Source organism: Equus caballus, chromosome 4 (assembly GCF_041296265.1).
Source record: "Equus caballus isolate H_3958 breed thoroughbred chromosome 4, TB-T2T, whole genome shotgun sequence".
Taxonomy (NCBI): domain Eukaryota; kingdom Metazoa; phylum Chordata; class Mammalia; order Perissodactyla; family Equidae; genus Equus; species Equus caballus.
This window is the reverse complement of record NC_091687.1, coordinates 110,053,511-110,076,746: the sequence shown is the minus strand read 5'-3', so window position 1 is coordinate 110,076,746 and position 23,236 is coordinate 110,053,511. Positions and strand designations below refer to the sequence as shown.

Below are 23,236 nucleotides of genomic sequence, written 5' to 3'. Positions count from 1 at the left end.
CAACCCCCTGCTCCTCCTCTGTATGGTCCCCTCTCCTCTCGTTCCATGCTATGACACCTCTCCTGTCAGCATCACACGCCCCCATGCTGGGCCCTGGTGCTCACAGCACAGTCAGAGAACCTTCCTGGGTGGGGTGACCCCTCTCCTATGGGCTCTCGCTCTGAGCACACTGTCCCCACTCCCTGTCCTCCTGGACAGCGCCTTCATGGGTGGCACAGGGAAGGGTCTGATAAGCTGGCTCAGATCACACAAAAACGGCCGGGAATTACCCACTGGATGACTGAGATCCTGGCAGAGGCAGCGGTTGCCTCTTAGATTCCTCCTTTGCTTTCCTCACTGGGGTGGTGATTGCCAGCACCCACTGAGGCTTCCTCGTCCTTCCCGGGCACACGGCTTCTCTTGCATCTGGGGGGGGCCCTCGAGAGGGAGTTCTGGCTGATGGAAATGACACATGTCACTACTAAGCCTCAACAAAAACAATCCCACAAATCTTCCCATTTTCTCTGTTCCTGTCACATGGTAGAAGCAGAGGCCATGAAGACGATGGAGCCACAATCCAGACGGCACCTGCAACCCCAGGCTCCTCCTAGGAGAGCATCAAGGAGCACGTGACTGGACTTTGTGTCAGTGAGAGGGAAACCCTTGTTCTGTTAAGTGTCGTGAGTTGAATTGTGTCCCCCCCGAGAAATGCTGATGTCCTGACCCCCAGTACCTGTGACCGTGAGCATATCTGGAAACAGGGTCTTTGCAGAGGAAATCAAGTTAAATTGAGGTCATCAGAGTGAGCCCTAATCCAATATGGGGGGGCCCTTATAAAAGGGAGAGATCTGGACACAGGCTTGCACACAGGGAGAACACCAGGTGAAGATGAAGAGATGAGGTGGGGAGTCTACGAGCCAGGGAAGGCCAAAGATGGCCAGCAATCGCCAGAAGCTGGGAGAGGCTGGAACAGAGTCTCCCTCACAGCCTCAGGAGGAACCAGCCCTGCCGACATCTTGATCGCAGACTTCCAGCCTCCAGAGCCGTGAGACCATGAATTTCTGTTCAGCTACTTTGCGATGGTGGCCCCAGAAAGCTCATACCCTAAGCTGCGGAGATTCTGGTGGTGGAGTCATAGCAGCTACTATCACTCGGTAACGAAATCCTGATTTTATTCGCAGCGGCAAGGAGGCCAGGTAAGAGACATTTCCCAGCATTCTCTGCAGCCAGGCTGGGACGCATGACTAAGTTGTGACCAATAAGATGAAACAGATGTGTCAGGGGCCCTCGTAGGAAGACAGCCTGGAGGCGCTGCCTCAGCTGTCAGAATCCCCCCTTATACTTTACCCTTTCTCCTGTCTTCCAGCCTGGAACGCCGACCCGGGGCACAGGAGGGATCTGACAACTGTGAAGACCCGGCAGCAGCCTCTGAGCTTCACGGAGAGAAACGTCTTCCATCAAGTTTAAGCAACTGCTATTTTGAGCATTCTGTTACATGTGGCCAAGTGTAATCTGAGCTGATAGGAGAGATTTTTCTATTTTAAAAGAAGCCTTGGTGCAGATATGACGGCCCATCCCACAGGAATGAATATGCAAGGATGGCAGTTCAGGCAGTGAGCTGAGCAGGGGGAGAGTGGGCGTTCAGGGGGTCTGCCTGGTCCCCCTCACACCCGTGTCTGAATATAAATCAGACCCTTATTTATAAACAAGATAAGACCCCTATTCTCCTCTCGGGGGGCGGGTGCTACAACCGGCTCAGCCACACTCAATCATTCTTTTTCTAACTTAATTTGGTGGCTTAGGTCAATCCTCTGAAAAATTCTAAACTACACTGAGAGTGCAGAAACAGGCAAAGTCAGGATGAAATATCCCAGAGTTTGAACTAAGCGACAGGAAAACCAGAGCTCAAATACAACAATATACACAAGTTTGCAAAATAAATGTGATAAAAAAGAATTCCACTCGTCCCCACAGGATATAAACGCTCCAGTTTCCAGTTAATCAGCACTTTGCTGAGATAAGAGCAATGGTGTCACCTTCAGGCTCCTTGTTAAATTTCACATGGAGAAGAACAGACACCGACATGCAATGCCAGCTCCACCCTGTGCGCGTGAAGCTTTTTATTTCTTATTCCACTGGCTGCTGTCTCTTTGCCTCTGGGAATCAGTCACAAGAGAGAGTCCATCTACAAAGGGCAAAATGCTTCCTAGAAATGCCTCCATCTGAGGGTCTTACGGAGCTCCACAGAGAATGTGGGAGACAACCCACCATCTCTAGTCCGTCAAGATTGACTGGGTTGATTGGGTAATGCAGCTAACCAACCAAACAGTGAGAAGAAGCGGTTGTTTGGTTTCCTGGAGAATTAGTAAAACATGTCGGAACACTGAGAGCGTTAGTACATTGCACCTACCTGCTGGAGGGCGTCTGGTCAATTCTGATCTGAACTCTCTTTTAAAGCATTGTACCCCCTCACCCATACATTACCGTATTTTATAAATAGAATAAATAAAGCATTTTATTAATGTCGTTATGCATGTCTGAGCTATAAATCTGCTTCATTTTCATTCACACGTGAGCCTTAGGGAAACTGTGGTGAGTGGACTCATGGAACGTTCTCGCAGCCCTGGTTTTCAGGATCCCTAACGGCCCGACTGGTTGAAAGCCAAAATGCATTCTCACACAGTGGGCACTGTATCGACCCTCGGCTGCGAGAGATTCAATAATGGCATCCCCCAAAGAAGCAAGTAAAAGTATTTACGTGAATGCCTTCCCTAAGAGGAGCCGCGCCTGGTTGGTTTTCTTTTTAAGCCTAGAGATAGTTTTGTGTTTTTATCAGACCATAGCTTAAAAAACTTACTCTGAAATAATTATAGATTCACAGGAAATTTAAAAACTAGTGCCAAGTTCCGTGCACGCTTCCCCAGCTTCCCCAATGGTGACATCTCTGTCACTGTAGAGCAGAATCCAGACCAGGACCCTGACGCTGCGGCAAAGCTGTTGACCACACATCGTATTCAGTTTTCATCAGACTATAGATTTTTTAAGAAGGGAAAAACTTTATAAAATATCAGGAAATTATCTATGCACTCGTCTTAAACAAATATTCAAAATGAATAATACACATTTTCTTAAGAAAAAAAGATGCCTCATTGGAGGATCTCTGAAATATTGCCATTTTTTAAAGTGAAAATCGTAGCTAACAAGATTCAAGGCTGAACCCTCTTTAAAGAGGACTGCTGTGCGGGGCAGTGTCTGCAGACCCCAGATGCCGCGCCTGGGGTGGAAGTTCCGCCGCTGCTGGCCGGCCTCCTCCCGGGCCCTCCACCCTCTGCCTGGGAGAGTGGGCGGCAGGCAGGAGGTGGGGCTAAGGGGCACGGCGCAGCCCAGACAATCGCTCCTCAGTCCTTCGGGGACCCTTCCCCTATAGGACACAGGGTGAGACCCCCACATCTCACAGGCTCCTAGAATGCTCCCCAGCTGTGCTGAAGATGAGGCCTGGGGCCAGGTACATCTTCTCACCCGGAAAACCAACCCCCTCTGGGAAGGATGATGGAGAGGACCTCACAGCCAGCTCCCGGCACCTGCTCCTTTTGATAGCTACACGAGTGTTTTGAGTGGGTTCTGGACCTATTCTGATGTCCATTTTTTGGCCTTTTTTCGTTTTTTTTTGCATTTAAATCACTTATTTACTTATTTCTGATTTTATTACTACTTATCTTTTAATTTTGAATTTCTAATAATTATTTGATAGTTTCATGGAATACTATCATTATTTGGGATTTTTTTCTAAATATCGTCTCTTTAAATAAATCTACTTTATCTACTTTTGAACACTTTAAACACTTTTGAACCAAATATACCGCTGGAGATCTCCTCTCTGAAATTCTTCCCCTTATCATCTCTCCTTGGTGCTTGAAACCGTCCCAGTGAGACGGGCATTGGGTCACTTACACCTTGAGATTCAAAGGAGACGCCAAGTCCTTCCTGTCACCAGGCCCCGAGGGAATCACAGAAACTGCTCTAAGGTCTGGCTTTCTGGAAGAAGGGAGGGTTCAGGGCAGGTCCCGCTGGGAGGGTGGCATGGGGGTGATGCCACTGGGGGAAGGAGTGGGGGCACAGAGGGGAGGAAAGGCGCAGGATTCCTCAGGGATAGGACAGAGTGAGGCGGAGAAAGGAGGAACCCAGGGCGAGTTCTCCCCTTCTCAGCTCTGCTGGGCGTCTGCCTGGGACTGCGCACGTGGTTTCCAATCCTCCCCATGAAGACACACGTACACACGTCAACCCTCGTGGGGGCCCTTCACAAAGGGACGACGAGTTCCTCAAGAGTCTCCGGAAAGATTTGTCTGTGCAGTGGCATGTATGTGAAGCCCCTCCGTGCCATGAAGGCGCCCCCAGGCCCACAAAGACAGATGAGCCTCACAGCGCCCACCCAGCCTTGGCCCCCAGTGGGAGGTTGTAAGAGGAGAAGAGAGTTGGGCAGGGCCAGGCGACGGAGCCCAGGGCTGGCTGCGCACGCTTGCCTGGCGGTGGGTTCTGCTCAGTGTCGCAGACAAGGCCCCGCGTGCCCACCATGGCCCCCAGGCCTCGGCATGTGTGGGGGCTGTGGGACCTCCAGTCTGGGTGACTCTGACCTTTACTTCCACCACATTTCACCAAAATTCGTGATCTCCGGGTTCCTTCGGCACTGCTAGGACATGACCCATCTCCGTCTCCAAATAGAAAACGTGGCTGGGTTATCTCATAAAGCATTTCTGCTTTTCTCCAAGTCTCAGGAAGATTTAAGAAAAGACCAAAAAAGCACTTACTTTTCTTGTCTGTGGTGTTGTGCACGGTCACCGTGGGGACTCCAGGACCTGCATTGGGCAGAGAAGAGAAGCCAGAAGAGAAACAAAAAGGAGGCCGTTAGTTTGCTTGAGAACAGAAGAGAATCCCACCTTCCTTATAATCTGCATGTTCGTGGATTCAGGAGAACCTGGCACCAGGGAAGGGTCATCAGTGAACGGGGGGGGGCAGAGGCTGGGCCTGTGGGTCCCTGAAGGCATGGCTTTCCAGCTTTGTCCCCATGTCACTTACAATGAACCCAGTTAAAAGTATACACTTTTAGATTATTGTAATGACATGAAACATCATTTTACAAAGCCCTACATTTGGTCTATATCTTCATAACCTCATTTTTACTAGTCAGACACAAAGCCCATGTTGTCTTCATTGAGTTCTGGTAAATTGCCCAGGTCTCAATCCTAAGTCACCTTTCAAAGCCGTGGCTGGCTCCTCCCTCCACTGGCTTCCTGTAACACTTGGGAAAAACTTGTTAATGTAACAGGATTGTTTTGCAAACGTTCAGCTGTGTTCACTTGCCCCTGGAATCCCATTAGTTTGCAGCTGTCCAGTTCCAAGGCCGTCTGGAAGCTTCTAGAATGAGAAGGAAGCTATGACTCAGGTCAAAGTGAGACCTGGTCCACTGTAGTTCAAGTCTGCAGGCTGAGTTTTTAATTCTCATTAGCAAAAGGAGAGTCCAGAAAGAAAAAAGACCTTTCTAAATTCTTTTTTGTATCATTTTGAAAGTAATTCAGAGGTAGGCATGGCGATCTTCCTAACCTCATCTCTGCCCGCCCAGCACTCACTCTGTTCCAGCGAGCTGGCTTTCCTGCAGGTTCCGAAGGACGCCAAGCTTGTTCCCACCGGGCCTCCTGTGCTCTCTGCCTGAAATCTCTGTCCCCGGACCCTGGTGCAGCTCGTCCTTCTCCTCATTTAAGTCTCTGCGCGAATGCCTTCCCCAAGCAGCCAGCTGAAAGGAACACCCTTGGGGACCCTGCCTCGGCCTCTACCCCACCTGCTCCCTCTTCTCTATAGTCTGGCGCCCAAGAGGATGTGATGGAGAAGCAAAGGGACCCGCGGCACCACCAAGAGGCACGGTGGCGCTGGTTCAGCCAGGGAGCACCCCAGGCCCCGGAGAGCTGAGAGACGGACAGACTGTGGGGCCATTGCCCAGGCCTGGACCCATACTCTGCAGCGCACATCCAAAGGCCGGGAGGTCCAGGGGGCCTCATTTCCCCAGTTGTGTGCCCCTCCCCCATTCACCGGAAAATAGGACTGCTCACATAAAATGCAGCTATCCAGCTACACTTGAATTTCAGGTAAAGAATATATTGTCTTTTAGTATAAATATGTCCCATGCAGTATTTGGGACCTACTACTAAAACACTATTTTGTTGTTTACCTAAAATCCAGTGTGACTGGGCATCCCGTATTTTTATTTGCTAACTCTGGCACCCTCTCCCCAGGGAGGGGAGGGGCGGCAGTGATCCGGGAGTCTGTATATAAACCTGAAGAGACGGCACTGACCGAAAGGGGTTCAAACACTGGCGCTGGCTTACATTATTGAGCAAACTAAGTTTCCTGGCTCGGAGATCCGTTCCGTTCCTCCCACGGGGGCTCATGTGGAAGAACGTTTATTGAGAAATAAAAAGCCTACATCTGCTTTCGCTGTACATTTCAGGGTGAGTAAATTTGCAGCCAGAGCATATGCTACATTCTTATTAATAATGGAAACAATATTATTTATTTAGTGCCTACTATGTAAAGGCACTCTGCTAGGTGTTGCATATGAATAACGTCTAATCCTCGCAGCAGCTCTGCAGAGGAGCCGCTCTAACTATATTTCACGGACGAGAAAACAGGTTCCGAGAGCTTGAGCGCGTTTGTCTCCTCCACACAGTCAGAAAGTGGCTGAGACTGGACTAGTTCTTCTCATTTCTAAATTCACGAACTTGATACATGTTTCTAAAAGAATTCAACCACCAAAGAAAGGAATAAAGTGACAAGTAAAAGGTCCTTCTCAACCCACTTCCCAGGAGTAACCTAAAGGTTTCTAAAATGTCCTAAAATGTTTCTTTGTGTATATGTGATCATATTTACACACAAGCAAATATTTTAAACATACAGATTAAAAAACATAAAAATATTTGCATGTAAATCTGCAGCTTTATCAAATCTTAACAGTATACCATATTGCCTTAGTTTTTAAAAATAAAACATAATACAGGGATTTGAGGCCACCTGTGTACGCTTCCCCACTCTCAGTCTGTTCCCTCCCCAGAGGTAACTATTATCTTGAAGTCACTATTTATCATTTCCTTGCATGTTGAAAAGATATTTTGGCCACATGGTATGTGTTCATAATAATATGTATGCCACATAGAGTATAATATGGCGTGTCTCAGTAACATATTTTTTAGTCTTAATACCTAGTCGGACAATAGCAGGAGGATGAGGCCAAATGAAGGGGAGTACAAGTGGGCACAGCCATGTAGGAGAACAATTTAGCAACAGCTATGAAAGCTGAAGACGCTTGTGCTGTACAGCCAGATAGTTCTGTTCCTGGGGTACATCTCAGAGAGACCCCTGCACATGCACACGCACATAGCAGCAGACTGTTCTTAACATCAACTATAGCTAAGTAATAAATTGCCCAGCTAGCCGTTAGCAGGAGACGGGATGGCAAATGCAGAGTATTCACACAGTGGAAGATCATAGAGCATATGAAATGAAAGAATAGCCATATGCCTACTGACACGGACAAATACTAAAAATACAATGTTGCATGAAAACATCAAGTTGTAGAATGGTAACTACTGTAACATAAGATTATGTAAGTAATTTTAAAAAGCTATAAGACTCCATTTTTAACAGATGCATAGTACTCCATTATATGGATATACCATAATTTATTTGGTCCATTCCCTACTGGTGAATATTTAGGCTGTTTCCTTTTGTTTTTTTGTTACCATAAACAGTGTTGCAGAAATTCTTCTTACACAAATGTTTGCATGCGGGTAAGACTGTGTCTGTTGGTTAAGCTAGTTACTAGCACTGCAATTGCTGTGGTAAAAAGGTTTAATAGTCTGCTGTCACTAAATAAGTTCATAATTTGAAACACAAACCCCCCCCAAATCTCAGTGCTTTATAACAACGGCAGTTTATTTCTTGCTGATGTTACATCCTGGTAATCGAGTCGACTGCAGCCCTGCTGGCTCCCCTCCCAGCAACGTTTTCATTCCAGGGTTCGGGCTGAAAGGGCAGCCTTCAGCTGGAACACACTGTGCTCGTGGCAAAGGGAAGCAAACGAGGGAGCTGGCAGAAACGTGCAGGGGCTCCCAGGGCGTCCTGGCCTGCCGTTCACGTCCGCCCTCGGGCCTTGGCCAATGGGGCCAGGAAGAACCTCTCCTGAGGAGGAGACACACAGCAGTGGGAGGGAGCCCCCAGGATGGGGGAAGACACCAGGGACAACAACACTCTACCACATACAGCAGAGACACGTGAATTCCAACAAGTATTCCCACCGTCCTCCAACAGAGTGCATGGAGGTGTGTATTACAACTTGAAAAAAATTTTTTTTTTACCACTCTAATGGGCAAAATTATATCTTGCTATTGCTTTAATTTATATTTTTTCAAATTTTGAGTGAAGTCGGACATCTGTCATGTTTATTTGACATTTGCATTTTGTGTGCGTGTGAGTGTGTGCGAACACAAATGGCCCTCTCCCGTGCTTTGCCCACTTCAATTGTGCTCTTACTTGTTCTTATGTTATTTAGGAATTTAGCTCTTTCCCATGCTCCTGCAGATTTTTCTCCTGTGGTCTTTCTAATTTGTCACTCAAAAAAGTGCCCTACGTACCAATGGTAGCAATTGTCATGCTGAATTGCAATTTTAAAAACTGTAACTGCCTCTCTCAGCTTTCCACTGCGCTTTAGACAGAAGACTCACACACACACACACACACACACACACTGGAATCTTTGCGCCCAATCTGTCATCCCGGTGCCTATTCATAATCTGGGAGTGAGTGTTGCGCACATAATGTTTGCTGAGTGGATTAACAGCTAATGAGGGAAGACCTCCGGAGCACAAACTTGGCCCTGACAGATCAAGGCAGCAAATTTAAATCGGCTAAGGAAGGCTCTCCGAAGACCATCCTCTGTGTCCCTGAGCCTTCCAATTCAGGTTATTGTCTTCCTGGAGAAACTGAGGGCTGCCTCCGCCCTTTCCTCTGACTCCCAAGGGCAGCTGTCTCCAATTACAGGGGCCAAACTGCGTTTGGTTTTTTTTGGAGAGCCACATCACAACCACGCCATCTTCACCAACACTTTAACATAGAATATTCTCTAGGATAGCCAAACAGAAACAACACGAAGAGGACACTACACAAAGTTAAGAAGCTTTATGTATCACGTAAACCTACTGATTATAACCTAACCCCATCCAACCATCCAGATCCCCTTCAAAGGTCACACCCTCCCCAGGGAGGCGGGCGGGCAGGTGCCCTGGCTCCGAGGCCGTCTGTGGTCTAGCAGCCCGGCTCTCCCCGTCAAATTGCCGTCATGCGGCTTCTCTGGCCCCGCTGGTCTAGACCCACTGCTGTGTCCATGTGCATTTTAAGGTTACCCGCCGGTTTCGAGATTTCTATGATGGTTAGGCTCCTGAAGACTGGCAGATATTTTAGGAAAACACCTAAATCAAGACAAGTTTTCTCCTAAGAAATAAAGACAAAACAAGAGATTGTTAATTTGGAATAAGATATTTGGACTTTGCGATGTTCTGATCAGACCTGGGTCAGTGTTTCCTAAGATTTCTCTAAGAAAAGGAGAGACATGCAAACACACTCACAGCAGACACAAGACCTGGGGGAGCTTGCAGCATTGAGAGGGGAGCTCTCGCAACTTGTTTAAACAATCAAGAATACTTTTACTAAGGAGTCTTAAAATGGGCTTCATCACTGAAATTTTAACTTGGTTTCCTCTGCTTTTCTTCCTCTTATTCCAAACGATCTGATGCACATCTAGGCAACGACTGATTAGATGAGTTGTTCAGTACAGTAGAAAGCTTTGCCCTTTTGTGACTGCTGCCTGTGAGACACTCGTTCTGCACTTTGCACAGACTCTTGTGGCTAACACCTGGGAAATCTTGCTTTTTGCTTTATAGGTGGCCAGAACCTTAGAGGACTCTGCCTAACTGCTATTCTTCTGACAACTTCTTGTCACTTCGCATGCAATTCAACAAACGTATATCGAGGTTCTACCACGTGCAAGGCACAGTGCCGGGTCCAGGGGACACAGACAGAAGCAGACAAAGTGTTTGCTGCCAGGGGGCTCAGAGTCTAGTAGGGACCACAGACACACACACAAATCTGCTTTGATGCTGTGTGCTAAGTACCATCACCAGAAGAAGGTGCACAGCTTAGAGGTCAGCATGTCGACTCGCGTGAGTCAGGGTGAGGGCAGCAGACGTGTTCTGGTGCCAGCTCTGCCACCAGCTACGTGGTGGTTCTAGCCACCTGGGTCTCAACTGTAGAATATGGGGTTGCTAAGGTCTCCTCTTAGTAAGAGTGACAGAGGCTGCAGCACAAATGATAGCAGCCACCACTTTGGGTTCCTAGAATATGCTAGACCCTGTGCTGGGCGCTGTACAGACATCGCCTCGCCTCACCAGCACCCTGGGAGACAGGCACACCCTATTCTACAGATCAGAATTCTCTGACGGGACCTCCCTCCAGAACGTAAACATGTGCAAGTGGGAGAGGAGACGGGTCTACGGCTGCACTGAGCAGGACGGTCTATTCTCAGCCTGAAGTGGAAGGCGAAGCTGAACCGGAAGAAGGTTAGGATGAAAAAGCAGATCGCTTCTCTGTTCCTTCTTGGCCAACCCTTCCAGTATCTGCATGTTTTTGTCTAGTCTTAGGATACAGTCTCAAACGAAAGCATATAATTATATTTCACTGTCAGTGCCTCTGTCAATTAGGCCAAATATACACATCCGATTCTATATGTGTGTCTATTGACATACTCTTATGCATACTCTCCTATATTTCTGCTAGCATGCATATATGAACACACCTGTGTAGACATAAAAATATTTATTACGGTCCCCTTTGTCCCACCTTAATATGTCTTAGTGGGGAAGCCTGTCTCATGGCCTGTGCATCCTTGGAGCACGCGATGAGAGTGCTGATGTTCAAACCTAAATGCAGAGCTGGGTACTCACTGACAGCAGAGACCAATTACATTTGCTCGGCCTTTGCTTACAAAGAGATGCTGCAACAGAAACAACATTTGGCCTTTTAAAAACTTTGGTTAGGATAGCAACTATTTTGGCTCAAGCCAAATATCTAACTTTCAAATTTATATTGTTCCTGAGAGGGAAACTCAGCAAATCGAAGCAAGCAAATTCACACCCAGCACATGAGGCACTTTTGGTCAATCGAGATCCTGCAGCCAGAGGGAGGAAATTCAAATTGCAAAAAGAAAAGCTTTGAATTACACCACAGACTTGCAAACAGAAAATGTTTATTTTTGCGTCTCTGGTTTCCAGTCCCATTCATTTCAGAACATCAACTTACACCTGCCTGACTAGATAGAGAAAAGCGACAATTACAGACGAAAATGAAGCAATTAAAAAGGACACGAAACTGGAAAAGAAAAAAGTCATCCGAATAAATAAAAGAAATTCATTGAGACAGTGTTTGTCCTCCTTTCTCTCATCTGCATCCTCCGAGGAAGTTTATGTGACACATAATTTCCAACCAGAAGCTGAACTCACGGTATGTAACCAATGGAGACGCAGGCGGCCTCGCCCCCACAGCCCGCGTCTCGTAAGCACTGACGAATGGTTTCGAAGAGCAGCCGCCAGCAGGGTGGGCAAGAGGAAGGCTCCGGCCAACTGAGATACTTGGCCACGGCTCCACTGCGCACGGACTCCATCCAGACCTCTTTATTTGCCAGTTCATGAATTATGCATGCCTGATACACAAAGTTTGTACATTGAGGTGATGTCATACGAATAAACAGGGAGCTAGCCAAGCCGCAAGAACGACTGCCGATAATTAAAATATTTGCTCCGAAGACAGTATTTCCTAGTCAACACTGCAGACAGATTTTGTCGCTGTTTGATTTCAAGAGCTTGTTATTGCTGACATCAAACGTGGGATTTCGGGGTTCCCCCTGCCATGCCCACAGCATTGAGTCTTGCTTCAATCCAACTTCACGTGTCCAGGAATCTTGGAAGTGATCATATTTCCCATGCAGTAGTTTAAGCAGCAGCACTCAATAGGGTCCAGAGAAATCGGTGGGTTTTTTTACATGCTCACAAATGATGGTGAAGAAGGTCATGTTAACAGGTCATGTGTAACTACAATCATGAGTGACACTTGGGGTTCATGACAGGCCTTTTTTTTTTGCATGTGAGGAAGATAACATCTGTTGCCAATCCTCTTTTTTTGGTGAGGAAGATTGGCCCTGAGCTAACATCTGGGCCAGTTCTCCTCTGCTTTGTATGTGGGACGCCTCCACAGTGTGGCTGATGAGTGGAAAAGGTCTGCATCAGGGATCTGAACCCAGAAACCCAGGACGCTGAGGCTGAGTGCACGGAACTTTAACCACTCGGCCACAGGCCAGCCCACATGACAGGCATTTTTAATAAGAGAAACCACCCCAATCACAAAAAAGTAAGGGGCCTCTGTATGCTCTCAAAATTCAGCTAGTATCCTTGGGTAGTTGATTCACAGAAGCTCTAGGTTTTAGGAACTACCTGCATTTAAGCCATAATATCACCTTTATGCCTCGTCTGCATCAACGTGGTGGAAGTTTTCTAGATGTTTAGCATAACTCACAGAATTAAAAGTATGAAAGAAGAAGCTTAGTTTTATTGGTTTTGTGAGATTATGCAAACTACAGGAAAAATGATGCAACGTGCGTTGGCTGTTTCATTTGTCCCAGGGCGTGGCGGAGCCAGGATCAGGACAGGGTCTCTCATTCCTAGTCCAGGCTCTCTGCAGCACGCTTCCCCCAGCCCCTGGTATTATCTCAGACTTGTGACAACACTGCTCATCATCTGTCTACATTACGATTCCAGAAGTTCTTTGATGATTTTCAACCAAAGCAATTAAGGTCTAATTTGAATTCCAATGATATACTTATGTCTTACTTCTTCAACTATCCTTGGAGCTTAGGAATCTATTTCATACAACTTTGCATCCCACAGAGGAAAACGCACAGTGCCTCATTAACAGTAAGTGGCCAATTGATGTTTGCTGATTCAGTGAACATGCCTTCAGAGATGGCAAAGTTGGTGAGTTGGTTCAGAGGCTGTGGCACGGCCTCTTGAATAGCCTCACAGTTGCCAGTTACCTGTTTTAGGTTAGTTTTGGTTTTTACAAAGCGCAAAAGATCATTTGGAGCTAAATTTTGTAATGAAGGTACTGTAAGTGATGATTACATCAACGGTCCACAGTCGAACCGACTACAGAGGAAAGAACTGAAGCTTCCTTAGAAGCCCGGCACATAAAGATCACATTATAAGAGGGATTCTAAAATCTCCCAGCAGTGTCCTCTCATTGGAGTAAGCGCTGAGCTTCTTGGGAAGAACAATACTTACTCGGATGTACAAATTATGGTGTGTGAAGAGATCAGGCTCCTTTTTCTCATCGCCTTGAGGACGGATTACATTTTAGGTCCTCTTTACTTTATAGTTTGCTGAGATCCTGACACAGGATGGGGCATCTTGGCAAGCGGGAGACCCATGAGGCCCTGGCGGTCCCTGTGCGCTCCTGCCTCCGGGGTGACCTGCAGCGTGCATCACTGCCGAGGCCGCCTGCCCGTCTCCCTCCTCACTCGCCACCGTCAGTCCACTGAGCGAGAGAGGTGCCCGACTCGGCCACTTGCCAGATGCGTCTCAGTATCTGTGACGTGGGGATGATGCCACCGGCCTGCTGGGTAACGTGGTGACTAGGAGCCGACCCGCCATACTCCTGACACTTGTGGGGACTATTTGAGATACGAAGTTCTCCATTTTTCCTTTAGGACTCAAGGGTATAGAACACGCAGATCACATCTTTTAAATGGATGTACTTCCGCACTCGGTTCTCTCTCAGGCCCCACATACGATTTCTCACTAGGTCCTCTCAGTGGTGCCTGCTAAAGCGTCTCCTGCCGCCTCCCATCTCCATGGTAATGTTCTCAGTGCTGCCCTCCTCGCCTCTCTGCCCAAGGATTCCCACACAGTTCTGACCATCGCACTCTTCTCGTTAAGACCCTTCAGTCGTTCCCTGTTGCCCACAGGATCAAGTGGAAACCCTTGGCAGGAAACACAAGACCTTCAGCACCTAATCTATCACTTTCCAACACACACCTTGGCCTCCAGCCATTCTGAACGCCTCGCTCTTTTGCAGAAGAGCTGTGTTGTTTCCTAACTTTGTACCCGCTCTTCCCTCTTCCTAAAACGCCCTAGCCCGCTACTCTCCTGCCGACCTCTGCGCACTCTTCCAGACTCAGTTCAAACAGCTTCTCTGTGATGCTGTCTCTGACTACTTTCTTTGTTGCACCACTGTAATAATAATAATAACTAAATAAAAAATAATAATAAATAAAAATAAATTAAAAAATGAAAATAACAACTACAATAACAATGTTTATAATTATACCTTGCTTGTAATGTGTCAGACAGTGTTCCAAGTGTTTTACACACACTAACTCATTTAGTCCTTAAAATAGCCCTATGAAGTGGGTACTATAGCCCCATTTCACAGATGAGTAAATGGAGGCACAGAACGTCTGCAGTGATGCAGGACTGACACCAGGCAGTCTGGCCGCACCCGCCATCCGCTCACCTCTGTGCTCCAAGCCTCTCCGTCTGGTCGCTCAGGAATGTGCATTTCTTTACTATAAGGCACAGCAGACCTTAGCGTTCACCTCAGCGGCACCACTTGCTGGCTGAGTGGAGTTGAACAAATTACTTTAATTAGCTGGTCCTTCGTTTCTTCATCCGTGAAGTGGTGGTAACTCTACCACTCATCTTAAAGAGCTGCTCTGAAGATTAAATAATGACACATATGAAACGCCTAGAACACGCCATGGCCCTCGTAAACTCTCAGGAGGTGTGCCGACTGCTGTCATTTTTATATTATTATTATTACCTAGTCAAGGAGCTATTGCCACCCATCCACCCACACACTCTTGCCTGGGGTTCCTTGGGTGAATGGTCACATTGGTGGGATGATTGGTGAGGGTTAGAGAAAGATCCCATCAAGAAGGAGAGACTGGGGTGCCAGCCCCGTGGCCTAGTGGTTAAGTTTGCACGCTCCACTTCAGCAGTCCAGGGTTCGACAGTTCAGATCCCAGGCGCGGACATAGCACCGCTCATCAGGCCGTGCTGAGGTGGCATCCTGCACGGAGGAACCAGAATGACCTACAACCAAGATATGCAACTATGTACTGGGGCTTTGGGGAGGAAAAAAAGGAGGAAGATTGGCAATAGACGTTAGCTCAGAGCCAATCTTCCTCACCAAAAAGCATACTTAAAAAAAAAAAAACAACAACAGAAGGAGAGACTGGAACTCCCACATGCCAGGAGACTTCTTTTGCAGAAATCCTGTACATGATGAAAACCTTGTTTTTAGTTAATGTGCTGCCTGCACCACTGCAGCACTGCCACTCCTGTCCCCTTGTCCCCAGAGTCCCTGGCTGAGGGGGGAATGCGCTGTTGTCTTCAGAACTGGATCCACATTTTATGAGCTGTGGAAGAGGCACAGCCTACCCAGGTAGGTCACACAAAGAGGCCCCTCTGTTCTCCAAGTGCACATTGGAAGCCTCTGGCTGTTCAGATTCGCTCGTCCTTCAGGGCCAGTGTGAGTGGTCCCTCCGCAGAGCCGCCCCTGACCTCCACTTCCATCTGCACTCCCGGAGGCTCCGCGTGGCTGACCTGCATCTTTCAATTTGCTGTCCTTGTCTTATCCCGACAACTGGACTATTAAGTATCTGAGGCAGCACCATGTCGTGAGCGTCTTGCATAAAAATACCCCCAGAATATCTGCTTAAATAAGCCAAACACAACTGCTGTGCTGTCACACATAGGCTCTTGGAACAATCGATTTTTATTTCCTTCAAGCAGACTTTTCTTATGACTTGACCTTTTTGCCTTCCCCATTTCTTTAATCTGCAAAATGAGGTGATGGAACTGGATCAGAGATTTTCAAAGGGAGCTCCTGGGAGCCTCTTGAGGGCTGCTATTTCCATATGGGGCAGCCCAGTCAGTTTCCTTTTGAAGAAAGGGCTCTGCGGCTTAAGACATGTTGGAAAACATTCAGATTAAGGATCTTTAAACTTCCTTCTGCTCTGACGGTCTATGAATCTAAAAACGTTCCTAACACTTCTCTAGTTGGAAGGAAGTCTTTAGTTCCCTGAATAATTTAATAATTGTTTTACTGCTTTTCTTATAATTACTGATTTCTCCTAGAATTATTGTCCTTGTGAACACATATCATCTCGGCCAACTAAACCCCAAGACCCCTGAGGGCAAGGATGCCTGTAGCATGGTCCACCGGGCCCAGGGTCCCTGCAAATGGAGGCCACTAGCTAAACATTTTTTTAAATAAATGAACAAATTCTAAAAGTGTAAGATCTCCTGAGGGATGCTGGGGGAGTGTGAACATACAGTCATGTGCTGTTTAACAATGTTTCGGTCAACAACGGGCCACCTGTATGACGGTGGCCCCATGAGATTAGTACCATAGAGCCTAGGTGTGTAGTGGGCTGTACCACCTAGGTTTGCATAAGTGCACGCTATGATGTTCGCACAACGATGAAATTGCCTAACGACGTATTTCTCAGAATATATCCCTGTCTTTAAGTGACGCATGACTGTAAAAGTCTTACTTTCTTTGCTTTGGGATGGAAATAGTGGGAGAAGAAGACAGAAAAAAGTAAACCAACACAGATGTTGGGACTTGAGTAACGACTGTTCTACAAAACTTAACCAATGCTGGGGAGAGAAGAGAAAGGAATGAGCGGTAATACTCTTATAAATACAGATTAAATTTTGTGTGTGTGTCAGCATGTGCATTGCGTGCATGCATGCATATGCATGTGTGCACACACATGTGGATGTCAGTGTGTACATGCATGTGTGAGTGTTCGCTCTCGGGTGTGTGTGTGCATGTGCACACGTGCGTATGAATGTGTGTGCATGCTATCCACAGATGTGCCCACACTGCCCAGGGCTCCTTTTTACTAAAACTGGTCCTTTAAAATTTTTCTGTTGTTAAAACAAACTCTCTTCCTCCCAATTTCCTCATTTCTTGCCATGCCAGTGAGCAATTAAGAATAATTTAAACAAAATTAATGATGTATAACACCACAGTGAAATATTTCATAACACGTACGTGAATGCTCTGTAGAGAACAAGTAGAAATATAATCTGAACAGCCAGACGAGTGACACTTTTAATTTCCTCCTGCTTTAACAGCCGTGTTGTGAGAGTGTGACAGAACAGCTGCTCTCTCTTAAACACCAGCCTCCTAATTGCACAGTATTTTTATCCGAAGGCTCAGTTCCCCGAGTGGGCTGGGGTGGGGCGAGGCAGATGCTGCATACTTCAGAGGGAACCACCTCCAGAGGAGAGAGAAGACGGCAAGTCAAGCGGGTGCGTGATTTTCCTCAGTTGGGGGCTCCTCTCTAAGGAGGGGGACATCTGAGAAGTACAGACTCAAGACCAGAGACCCTTCTGAGAGGCTGGCAGAGGTGGCAGAGATGAAGCTCAGAGCAATTAAAGCAGAGCGGGACTGGAGCTTAGGCCCCAGGCCGGCTGTGGTGCATCAGGGGGAATGGAAGGCTTTGGAGCCTCTGAGAAGCGTTCCTGAAGGTCACGGTGTCCTTCAAGGTGCCCATCACACTCCCTGCATCTGGAACCCAAACCACTTTAAATCCCAGGATGCTGGAAATCATTCTGCTTTCAGCTGTAGCTTTCCTAAACAAGGCAGGATTAGTAGGCTATTGGATAAATGTCATATTTACTATTTTTCTTTGATTTGAAGACAAAATCAATTGCAAGATGAAGCACTGATTTAGTAAGATTTTACAGAGATTGTAAGATCCATTCTGATTTCAGAAAAGTTAAAAATGTGAGAGGTATATCTTGGGAACAAGATGCCCTCCAGAACGGCCTCATCTGATTAATTACATAGGCAAAGATCCTAACTCCAAGTAAACTCACATTCTGAAGTACTGGGGGTTAGGACTTCAGCATATTTTCAGGGCAACACAATTGAACCTATAACAGGACCGAGAGGTAGGTCTTAGTTTGCTGTCAGAAAAGACACACATGGGCCAGCTGTGGTGGCCTCGTGTTAGTTTGGTGCACTCCACTTTGGCGGCCTGGGTTCGGTTCCTGGGCACCGATCTACACCACTCGTCTGTTAGTGGCCATGCTGTGGTGGCAGCTCACATACAAGAAAAAGAGGAAGATCGGCAGCAGATGTTAGCTCAGGGTGAATCTTTCTCAGCAAAAAAAAAAAAAAAAAAAAAAAGAAAAGAAAAGAAAAAAAAGAAAAGCCACATGTGATACACGCTGACCCTGTTTGTGTAAGTCATTCCCATCCTCCCTTCTCCCAAAGAAACTTTCTTACTTAGCCTGCATTTCCAGACCCCCACCCCAGGCCAATGAAATAGTGCACAGAAAGAGGCCAGTATCAGAACAAACTTTCTCTGGGCGGGTGTGCCCAGGGGCAGGGTATCCTGGGCTCACTCCCCTTAGAATCTTGCTCAGACTGTGGACGATGGCTCCAAATCACATTAAAGAACAAAGGGGCTCTCCAGGTCCCAGGCCCACAAGTGAGCATCATTTTCACAATGATTAAACTAGACTTTACTTCTTAGCCCTGAGCATGATGATGCCACAGGAACAGTACAGACAGGGGTTAGTTAAGAGTGTCAACTTCCATCTTGTCTGAGCTCTCCCATCTATGGATACACAACCCTCGTTTCTGAGCTCTGGTCTCCTCGTGTGTACAGTGCGAACAGCTGTGTTGTTTGTAAGGACTAAGTGAAGGAGATATTCTTTGCAGTTCTTGCCTTTGCAAGAGCAAAACAGATGAGAACTATTACTAATAATTATTAATAACGTAAATATTCCTCAGTAGAAGCTGGGAATCCTAGGGAGACAGAAGATTGATGCTACATTTAAAATCTAAGGGGCAGGGTGTCGGCCCACCCAGGCAAAAGGGTCCCAGGCAAGATCCATCCTCTAGTTGAGTCTCCATTTTGGAAACGATCGTGATGGTCTATGTCAGCAGTGAGCGCTCTGAAGACAGACTCCTTCTCATTCTCTGCACGAAGATGTGCTGTGTCCTATGCACACCTTCCAGACCATCCAGGACAGTCCAGACCCCAACCCAGATCTTCAAAATCCACTTGGGCTAGCCATGAAGGCCACCACCAACTGTTTCCTGTGCCCGGAAAGTAAATAAAAATCCTTTGTCCATAGACACGTTCCATGATAAACTGTGGTCATTTTAGCCTAACTTTTGTACAGAATGGAAAGTTAATGGCCATTATTAACTGACCACTATGTAAATTTATGTTGCCAGTCATCGGAAACAAAGGGTAAAATTTTCCCCGCTACAGAGAATAGGTGAGAATGACGACCAAAGGCCCCACCACTGAGATGCTGAGTCAGAGCTGGGGGAACAACAGCAATAACACCACCACCATCATCATCATCATCATCAACGGAAAACACTATCATCATCATCATCAACGGAAAACACTATCATCATCGTCCTCAGTGCACAACACCACCATCATCAACAGCATCATCAACAAAACATGAACAACAGCAACATCATCATCACCAGCAACACCACCACCACCATCATCACCATCAACATCGGCATCTGCAATAACACTACCACCATCATCATCAACAACATCATCAACAGCATCAACAAGAACAGCAACAGCAACATCACATCACCAACATCAGCACCACCACCAACAGGTCCTGCTGTAAGCGCTTTGTAAATAATAAAGAATTTAATCTTGATCACAACCCTACAAGGCGGGTACCATTATTATATTAATTTTATCGATAAGGTGGTCAAGGCACAAGGAGGTCACTTCCTCTTGCTTACTCCTCGATGAAGGACCACCTACCTTTTTTCCTCTTCATTTTTACCAGTTACCGAATGTTCCCTTTCCTGGCTACCTACAGCACTGACGGTGTTTCCCAAACGCGTTGCCACATTCTGCCTTTTATTGTTCTCTGGATGGTCGTATGTGTCTGTCTCCTCAACAGGAAGCTCCCGGAACCCAGGGACCTGTAGCCTTTACTCTCTCGCTGTTCATGCCTATCACGTGGGTAGACAGCCTATCTCTAGCAGAGGCTCCCCTCCGGTCCCCTTGCCGATTTCATGCTGTTGCTGATTTTACTAGACTTTCGGCTACCTTAGGGAGGGCCTCTCTCTGTCTTGCTCATGTTGGCATACCCAGCATTCAGCTCCATGTCTGCAAATAGAGGGCATCAAAGAAAGACTTATTGAATTGGACGGTTCCGTCCTTTGTGGCCCCACTGGGTGGTCTGACACACTCAGATGAGGCGGTGTGATTTATATATCGGGGGAGACACTGGGAAATCACCCGTAAGCCCCTGGACCCGCAGCAGTCCTAGGAGGCGAGGCACAAGTGCGCAGTGCGGCAGTGCCCTCTTGTGTCCAGGGCTTCACTAGGGCTCAGCACACTTAGGGCTGGGGAAGAGATTTTTGAGGAAAGCAATCAGTCAAAATGTTAGTTTTCCCTGTGCACAAGAGAGAGCAAAAGTGGTGTCATGGGCACCTGGAGGATGAAGATGCAGAAAAAAATACGGATTCTAGTCCTGGCTCTGCCCTAACTAGCCACGTGGCTTTGGGCAAGACACACAAAGTGTCTTAATATTCTCACCTGCAAAATGGGTGGTGGCTCTGCTGGTGGGAAAGGACAGGCTGAAATACTGCAGTGGACTTGGGGAGCAGCTTCCAGGCTCTAAATTGAGGAATTTTTGTTAGGTGGAGTCTCACCATGTGTCTGTAATTTCCCTGAGGTCAAAGATGGTGCCTTATTTAAATGTGTATTGTTGGCTCCAGCAAAGTTCCCAGCACACAACTGGAGAGTTCCTTTGGGTTCTCCCAGCCTTCTGCACACATCTTTGTAATGTGCACTGACCACATGAAACGCCACTTCTCTAAGTGTTCTCCCCACCTTGAACATGAGTCCCTTAAGTCAGGAACTCTATGTAATTCTTGGATCCCCGCACCTATTAGCATACAGCAGCTGGCCAAGCACTGAACTGACTGGATGAGAGAGGAGAAGGTCGGAACCCGTCTCAGGGAAATCAGAAGGTGGCGGAGGTGCTCCAGCCTGAAACCGTAAGGACTCCACTGAGAAATAAACCAGGCAGCATTCTGCTTTTGCAAAGAGATGGACTGCATTTTACTTTGCAAATCCTCATCATAAATTATTTCATGTAGGTTCAATTTGTGATGAAGAAGAGATACAAACACTTTCATATTTTTGGAAAAAGATGTCAAAATCTCATGCTGGCAGTTTGCTTTTCCAGCTAAGTTCCCCGAAGCTCTCTTTCCCTGGGGAGACAGAGATCCACTTTCCCATAATAAACAGCATGAAGGGGACTCGGACGTGGGGCTCACGGTCCAGTAGACGAGCTGTAGGGGACACCACAGTGCTCAAGCGTCCCTCAGTCTTTACCAGCTTTCTTGTCATTAAAAGGAAGCTTGATTAAAACTCGTAAATGCACCCACTCACACTAAATGAAAAGAGACTAACCTGGATTTGTGAGAAGTCTGATTTCAAGAGTCTTTTTAAAAAGCAATAATGTTTTTCAACTTACAGAGACATTGGCTGGAATCGCCACCTGCTGAACTGTGTCTGAAACACACGGAAATCAGTGCAGAGGTGGAGTTCAGAGCAGCTTTCTTGAGCAGAATCAACACCCCTTCACCAGCCTTTTTTTGTTGTTTTGTTTTGTCAACAAAGATTTTTTTTCTTTTTAAATTTCTACTCAGCTCTGGGTAAGTTCTCAGTAACTCTAAACGAGGGGTGCCTGGTTGGCGAGGTTTTATTCCCTAGCACTAGGACATCTGTGGTCAACCAGTGACGGAAGAAAGCTTCAACATATCCATCGCGACCCTCCCAGTCTCAGGATTCCAGCTCCTGACTGGTCTGAAAAGCCCCTGACGGAAGGTGATCAGGCATGCTCTCGTCAGTGACGGCCACAGACAACTCTTCTCTCACCGTGTCGTCTCCCTTTCTTTCCAGATGGAGAGTCCCGTGGTCCTTTTTATAAGGTGGGAGCTGGGGTGGGTAGCTGAGGAGGAAGAGGAGTGCCCACCCACTGCAGGGCAATGCGTAAAGGGCACGTTGAAGGCAAGAGGCACTGATGGGGCCTGAAGTCCTGGAGAGGGTTCACGGCTGCCACCACGTCTAGGGAAAGGGTTCAGTCACCCTCGTACAGTAACTGAAGTAAACGTCCAGTTCATCTACCCAAAGGACACTAAGGTGATTGTAACAGGAAGCACCTCCTCCTGGAGACGAGAACTGGCCCCGGGAACTCCTGGGTTCCTCGGCTGGTGGGTGAAAACGCCAACCAACTCCTCTCCACGGTGTTGCATGGTGTGTAGGTGTCTCTAAAACATCAACGTACATATGGTACCAAGAAGTTGTGAGCAGCAACCTTGCACTGGCTCAATAACTGTTTCGAAGGCTGAGTATAAAATCACGCAACTGGCTGGCTCTTCAAACTGGCCCCAGAGAATCTGAGCATTGGCTGAGATCAGAGACCTCCCTCTCCTTGTCCCTCCCTCTCTCTCTTTCTTTTATTTTTGACTGAGAAACTACATGCTCAAGGTAAAACAAAAGATTACTTCTAGCCTTTTGGAGCGTCAGTCAGGGAGCACATGCTGTGACTGCTGTGTGAGTCGTTGGCTGACTAAGCTCCACACCCATGGAGGGTGTTCCGAGTACGCTTCTGGATGTCAGAGCGGCTACGGCTGCTGGCCAAGAACTGACTTAGGGGTGGAAGTACACGAGATTGGCTCAAGCAGAAGAATGTGGATGCTGCTTATATGTAAAAAACACCCAGGAAACAACCCATCTTACAGACGAGGAAACTGAGGGCCAGAAGGGCTGGATGCCAGGCTGCGGGGTATTGAGATGGCGCACCCACTCACAGCTGTGTCCTGACTCTCAGCAGTACCACGACAGGACTGAGCCAGAGGAACGAGCAGAGCTCCAGGCCCACCCCTCCTGTGCATGCCAATGGCCAGCCTGCTCAGATTTCCCCGTCCTGCCTCCCAGCACACGCTCCTTATTAAGCTGCATGACTCACAGTTCCACGAACCTACGAGTGTGCCTCATGCCTCTCAGTCTCGGTTTTGACTG

General features: G+C 47.3%; 1 protein-coding gene across 6 annotated transcripts in view; it reads right to left on the bottom strand.

The window, feature by feature from the left end:
- DPP6 (dipeptidyl peptidase like 6) overlaps positions 1-23,236 on the bottom strand; it is a 986,698-nt gene that overhangs the window by 34,537 nt on the left and 928,925 nt on the right. For all 6 annotated transcript variants that reach the window (XM_070265304.1, XM_070265306.1, XM_070265308.1 and 3 more), the window contains one exon: positions 4,785-4,832. In XM_070265304.1, the coding sequence (XP_070121405.1) occupies positions 4,785-4,832 (48 nt within the window). The remainder of the gene's footprint in view (positions 1-4,784; positions 4,833-23,236) is intronic.